Below are 6,593 nucleotides of genomic sequence, written 5' to 3'. Positions count from 1 at the left end.
CATCCTTTGCACAATACAATGTCGTGTGATAATTGCCTTCGATATTTTATGCCATAATTTATGAATATGTTTGCAATATTCATGCATGATTTTTAGATATTTGTGTAGTGACCTTTGCAGGAAAGCCATCCAGAATTAAAATCCTTGAAAATATCTAATACTAAAGTAAACAACATATTTATCATCAATTACTTCCCACCATAATTTAAACAAGTATTTGCATAAAAAATTGATAGGAATAAGATATAAATAAATATACTTACTAGGAGTTACTTCCAACCATTACTTATGCTTTCCTTTGCACTTATGTAGGAGCTAAACTGTAAATATGTACCCACTTATATCAATTTATTAGTTCCTCCAAATCAAGAGTATATGATGCATTTTCTATCAATCAATATTAATTTAGCATTGACCAATGTAAGTTACAATTATTTATGTAATTTTTCTTAGCACATAATTTCTAACTTGAGTTGGAGTAACTAAGGTGCTCTACAAAATAAAATTACAATATAACAAAATGAATTTTGTTATTTTTGTAACCTTTATTATTAATTGAACCAAGATTTAAATGTTTATACTCATTTATGGACACTACAATATCTCCATAATATTGAACTTTATAATAATTTTGACTTTCTATTATTTTTTAACTACGCTGACATATAAATGTTAAATGTTAAATGTTTATGTTTTTTCTATATGGATAAACAAATAGCATTTTCTATATTATTTGTATAACATTATATTTGTTTTCCACTAGAGCCAACAATATTAATTTTTTAATTAAATGTTTATGTTAAATGCTAAACTTTACAAACTTTTACACTACACGACTCCCCGTATAAAGAGCTAGAGAGCCTCATGGAAATTCAAATTTTACTATATGTATTATTTAACCAACTATGAAATAAGAATAAAACCACAATAATAAAGCACATGTATAGGGTGATATGGAGTCTCGACATGTGAAACATGGAGATGCCATTTTCTTGTGGTTTGATTCATTATTAGGTGTGATGTAAATACATAATAAAATTTCAAAATAATAATATTTTTTTTTTTGACAAGTTCGGCTGCTATATATTGATTGAAAAAGGGAATAAGGCATGAAGCCATACATAGATTGCTTCGAGAGCATTACAAATCCAAGGAGAAAGCATGAGGTTCCTGTCCTTGAATTGATTTCTATAACTTCTAGCTAAAAAACATCTATTGCTACTATAAATTCGGACATACTGGTGGCACCAAAACTTGCATTTACAGCACATAGTTAATCAATGTCAATACGACTGATCTGTCTCGCTGTGGAATCCTCTGGGTTCTGGTCTGCTTCCAATGGCTTTGCACTTGAGGATGATGATTTATCTTTCTGCTTTGCTTCCATGATTTCCCTTAAGATTGACAGCGATTCCTCAGCGTGTATGCATCTATTGCTGAGTCCGTTGAACTGCTCATGAAGTGAATGAACTCGGTGGAGAAACAGGTTCATTTCTGTGCGGTATTTGCTGTGTAAAATTCTGAACTGCTCGTCAAATTTGGCTTCCAGGCTTCGGATCTGTTCAGCGTGCCTGGCTTCCATGTTCCGAACTTGATCTTCCAATACCCTTTGTTGAGCTCTGACCTCTTCGAATTCGGCCTGAAGATCGCGGCAATGAAAGCATTGCTCAGGACGCTCCATCACTACTTGGGCTTGGATTCTCTGAGGGGCGTTTTCACTGTGGTGGGCTGCTAACTCCTCTTTGCTGCGGGGGATGTGCTGAACGACAATGGAGAAGAATAAGAAGGGCCGGATGATGATGCGCAGGGTTGAAGGAGGAGTACTGAAGGTTAGGGAGAATAAACAAAAGGGGGTCGTGCTAACAGCTCTCACTTTCTGAGTGAGAGAAGGGGAATAAAAGAGAGGCTGGATGATAGCGCGCAAATTTGAAAGGGAAATACTGCAGATTAGAGAGAATGAACCAGAGAGGGGCGTACTGAAGGGGCAAGTTTGAAAGATGGAGGACGGCCAGCAGAGGTGAAGTAAATAAAACAGAGATTGATGAAAGAATGGAGCAGTAGTTCTCGCCTTCCCACTGAAACTATTCCTGAAAAGCACCACGATAAAGATTAGAGAAGAGATAATCAAAGCAAGGAATGGCGATACCAGAGATTGATTTCGTCTTCGACTCTGGACAAGTGCGCCTTCTTCATTCCAGCGAAGCTGCTCTTGCTCATAGCAATGAATGACAAGTCTTTGCTTTCCTCTGCCCGTATTTATGGAACGGAACCAACCATGGCCTGAAGGAATTGCAGAAGTCGGATCCTCTGTATTATTAAGATATTTTCCTAAATCTCTAAGTCGATTTGCTGGAACAGTGCAATCGTTCTTCCGTCCTTCGCTGAGGTGATTGTTTTTTCTCGGGATGTCAGTTATTCTTTGAATCAAGGCCTGAATGAGACTGTTTATGCATTTCATACTCTCTGTCAAGTGTCCTGGGACTGTTGTAACCATGCCCGTCACTCACTTGCTGGATCTGCGTGCCTGGGCAATGTCAGGGTCGGCCTGCTTCATGGCAGAGGCTGGAAAAAATCTCTGTGATTGTGCCTCAATGCACCTTCCGGATGTCCAACTGCGTTATTCGCATGTTTATCCGCTTTCCCATTGAGCGTGCGAAGGATATGGCAGAATCTGATTTTTTCAAAGTGTTTGGTGAGGAGATTTATGCGTTGGATATGTTGCTGAAGATTACTATTTGGAGATCTCCAGTGATGGTTCATGAGGCCAATGACTATGGAGGAGTCTCCTAAAACTAGAGCTTTTCTAATCCCCATGCTTTTTAATTGCAACAACCCTTGATACAGTGCGAGAGCCTCTGCATTATTATTTGTTTTTTCCCCCAAACTCCATTCGTAGTTGCAGATTTCTTCTCCTAATTCATCAATGATAACACCTCCTGCGCCTGCTGGTCCTGGGTTGGACTTTGAGGCGCCATCAAAGTATAAAATTGGGCAGTTGTTACTCTGGATCCACCTCTTGAATTCCTGGGTTGGTAGTCTAATTTCCCATTCCCTGGTCTGATGTTGATGCTGTCTGTCAGTTCTCTGAATACTCTGTTGATGACCTGAACGACCTAGAATATGCTTGATCATTAGCCTCTCCTCAACTGAATAGTCTTTTGCTATAATTTTCCCTGAGTATTTGGCTGCCATCGTCTCCTGCGCCAAGAGGTGATCATTGTTGCATGTCTTCCAAACATTGCCCTCTTTGTTTTGAAAGATTTTCTTGTTTCTTGTGAGCCAGATTTTCCATAGAAGGTTGTGAGGTATGATATCCCAAGTTCTTTTGACTATCTTGCTCCTTTTATCTTTCCAAGGGCAATTCCTTCTCCAATCTTGGATTGTCTCTGCAATGTTTTGCTAAGGTTGCCATGTTATATTGCCCAAGTTGGACATGATGGTCCAGCATTTCTTCGCGAAGATGCAATCAAGGAATAGATGGTGGATGGTTTCCTCCTCAGAGCAACAATTAGGGCAGATTGAAGGTCCATGTATCCCTCTCTTTCTTAGGTTTTCCGAAGTGAGGATTCTGCCCTTTAACAGCAACCAGATGAAGAATTTGACCTTGGGGATGGCCTCACATTTCCATATTGTTCTCCATTGATTCCAGACGGGAGTCTGGTAAGTGTTGTTGCAAATGAATTGGTAGCCAGATTTGATCGTATAGCTTGAGCCCGTGGGGTCCCATCTAAACCCATCTGCTGCTCCTTTTTTAATGGGGGCTCTGTTCTGAAGATTTTTATGGAGGGCTTGATAGCTTGATTCCAAGTGTGGGGGAATAACTGGAAAGTCCCAGCTAGTCCAAGCTCCAGTATCAGCATCCCATTTTGAAATTTGGTCCAGCCTCTGAATGCCTTTGCTGTTAAGATAGAGGATGAAGGGAATGGCTTCTTCAACAGTATTTAGAGGTTGGAAACCCATAATTTTATCAGTGGCATAATTTATACTGCTCCCTTCCCCCGGAATCTTTGAGGTGTTTTGAATGAGAGTGGGGATTGCTTTCTTACAGAGGTGCCAGATTTTGGTAGAATCTCTATTGGGAATATCAGTTTCAAGGAGTCTTTGTCTATTGTCAGAGAGATATTTGCATTCAATGACCTGTTTCCACCAGGCTTTTGGTTCATTAATTAGCCTCCAAGCCATTTTAATCCCGAAAGCGAGATTTAGAATTTTAGGAGCTCTGATTCCCAACCCACCTCTATCTGGAGATTGTATTACGCTTTTCCAATTGACCAAATTGAATCTATTTTTTTCTTTTTTCCCTCCTTGCCATAAAAAATTGCGGAGGGCGGTTTCCAGCTTATAGTGAAAAGAAGCAGGAGCTTGATAAAGAGTGAATCGGTATAAAGGTAAGGAGGAGATACTTGATTTGAGCAAAATTAATCTGCCAGCTGGGTTAAGCCATTGAGTTCCCCATTGCTGAACCTTCCTTTTGACTTTGTCTATTATTTCATTCCAGGTGGTGGCTTTTAGAGAGCCCATGGTGACCGGCATCCCAAGGTAGGTGAAGTGGTCCCAGGTTGCTTTGAAGGCAACTCCAAAGATGTTAGCAATACTGTGGGCTGTTTGATTGGAGATGTTCCATCCATAGATGCAACTTTTTTGGAAATTGACTTCTCCTCCTGAGCACGCCATAAATTGATCGAGGAGGATTTTGAAGCGCCTTGCTATAGTAGTGGATGCCCCACCAATAAGCAGAGTATCGTCAGCAAATTGTGAGTGATTGATATTTTTCACTCCGTTTCCAAACTTGATACCAGAGATGAGGCCAACTCTTCTGTTGTGTTCAAGGGTGTTGCTAAAGGATTCAGCCATCAAGATGAAAAGATAAGGGGAAAGAGGGCAACCTTGCCTTAGCCCTCTTGAGGATTGAAAAGCATCACAAGGGCGGCCGTTTATGAGAGGCGAGATCCAGGGGCCAGAGATACAAGCGGCAATGGTGCTGATGAAGGTAGAATTAAATCCCATTTTCCTCAAGACAGCGAACAAGAATGAGTGTCTTACTCGATCGAATGCGTTGGCTAAATCTAGCTTAAGAACGAAGCCTTTCTCCTGCCTAGATGTGCTGGAGTGGATAGCTTCTTGAACCAAGGTGATGGTGTCATGAATTTGCCTGTTGGACATGAAGCCTCCTTGATTTTCAGATATAAGGGAAGGGAGAAGAGGCTGGAGCCTGGCAGCTATAATTTTTGCAAAGATCTTGTAAGAAGTGTTACACAAAGAAATAGGTCTAAATCTGGAGAAAGAAGTGGGGCGGTTTTCCTTAGGAATGAGGGCGAGAAAAGTTGAATTTGTGAAGCCCCCCATTTTCTTTTTCCTTTGGATTCCTTTCATCATTTTAACAAGATCTTTTTTTATCAAATGCCAATGGTCCCTGTAAAAATTTATTGGGAAACCGTCTGGACCTGGGGACTTGTCTGGTTGTAAAGTCCAGATGGCTTTTCTGATCTCCTCCTCTGTAATTTCACTGTTTAACCTGTCATTCTCCTCAACAGAGATTTTTTCCGGAAGATGCTTAAGGAAGGCCGAATAGTCAGCGTCTCCTTGGGTTTCTGTGAGGAGACATTTGTAATGGAGGAAGGCAGCTCTTTTTATAGATTCTTTTTTTTGCTGTGGCCTGCTTGTGAAAGTATGCCGTATTTTTATCACCTTCCTTTAACCATAATTCTCTTGACTTGATCCTCCATTTGATCTCTTCCGCTCTCTTTATTTGAATTAGCTGTCCCTGAACCTCCCATTCCTTACTTTTCAGCTGATGAGTGAATCCATGGTCCTCTATTTGTTTGTGGATCTCTTCCAAATCCTGCTGTATTTTTTTCTTTATTTTTTCTGGCTCTTGATAGCTGGCTTTTGCCCAATCCTTGAGTGCCTTCCTTATGTTTCGAAGTTTTGTTTCCCAAATATGAATTGGGGAACCTTCAACGTGTTGCTTCCAAGTTTCTTCTATGATAGCCTCGGCCTCAGCGCTGTCTCTCCACAAGGGATTATACCTGAACGGAATTGGTCCCAAATGAGCGTGGGAGTCCAGCGTTAAGAGAATGGGGAAGTGATCTGAGGCTGTGGTACTGAGAATTTTGGTGTGGCCTGCGGCAAAGGAGGAGAGAAGGGAAACATTGACCAGTATTCTGTCCAACCTTTCCATAATGTTGCATGGTCCCAATCTTCTGTTGTTCCAAGTATATTTCCTATTTTTTGGAATGATATCCATCAGTTCATGTTCAGCCATTATCATTTCCATCTATCTTCTGGAGGGGTCGGGGGTGAAGGTGCCCCCCCTTTTCTCATTCGCATGAAGAATTAAATTGAAGTCTCCAGCAAGAATAACATTTGGGTTCTGCTCCTTGTCTATTTCTTCCTTCAATTCCTTCCAACATTGTTCCTTTTCCCGGTAATGGTTGGGGATATAGACATTATAAATGATGAAGTCACAGCTCTCTTCCTTGTTGGTAAGGTTGGTCCTGACCCAGTTTTGATTGAGGACAAAGGATTTGCAGTCCCAGTACTGCTTATTCCACATGGTTGTGATTCCTCCAGAGGCTCCTCTGGAGTTGCTA

General features: G+C 40.7%; 1 protein-coding gene across 1 annotated transcript; it reads right to left on the bottom strand.

The window, feature by feature from the left end:
• Positions 1-3,399: 3,399 nt before the first annotated feature.
• LOC149241506 (uncharacterized) lies at positions 3,400-6,181 on the bottom strand. The gene is made up of 3 exons (XM_089370570.1): positions 5,689-6,181; positions 4,404-5,591; positions 3,400-4,241 (listed from the first exon to the last, which is right to left on the bottom strand). Exons 1-3 carry the CDS (start codon positions 6,179-6,181, stop codon positions 3,400-3,402), a joined length of 2,523 nt encoding a protein of 840 aa, XP_089226696.1.
• Positions 6,182-6,593: the final 412 nt, after the last annotated feature.

The sequence above is a fragment of the Pinus tabuliformis genome, chromosome 8 (assembly GCF_031772625.1).
Source record: "Pinus tabuliformis cultivar Carrire ecotype Pingquan chromosome 8, CPIR1, whole genome shotgun sequence".
Classification (NCBI taxonomy): domain Eukaryota; kingdom Viridiplantae; phylum Streptophyta; class Pinopsida; order Pinales; family Pinaceae; genus Pinus; species Pinus tabuliformis.
Note: the sequence above shows the minus strand (reverse complement) of the source record. Positions and strands in the feature narration are given on the sequence as shown.

Bases quoted from the DNA above. Each gene is read 5' to 3' on its own strand.
- LOC149241506 (XM_089370570.1), bottom strand. From the start codon at position 6,181: ATGGAAAGGTTGGACAGAATACTGGTCAATGTTTCCCTTCTCTCCTCC. The intron at 5,592-5,688 runs GTGATAAAAATA...GTCTCCTCACAG, and splicing joins AGAATTATGGTTAAAGGAAG to AAACCCAAGGAGACGCTGAC. The intron at 4,242-4,403 runs GTATCTCCTCCT...TACAATCTCCAG, and splicing joins ATTAATTTTGCTCAAATCAA to ATAGAGGTGGGTTGGGAATC.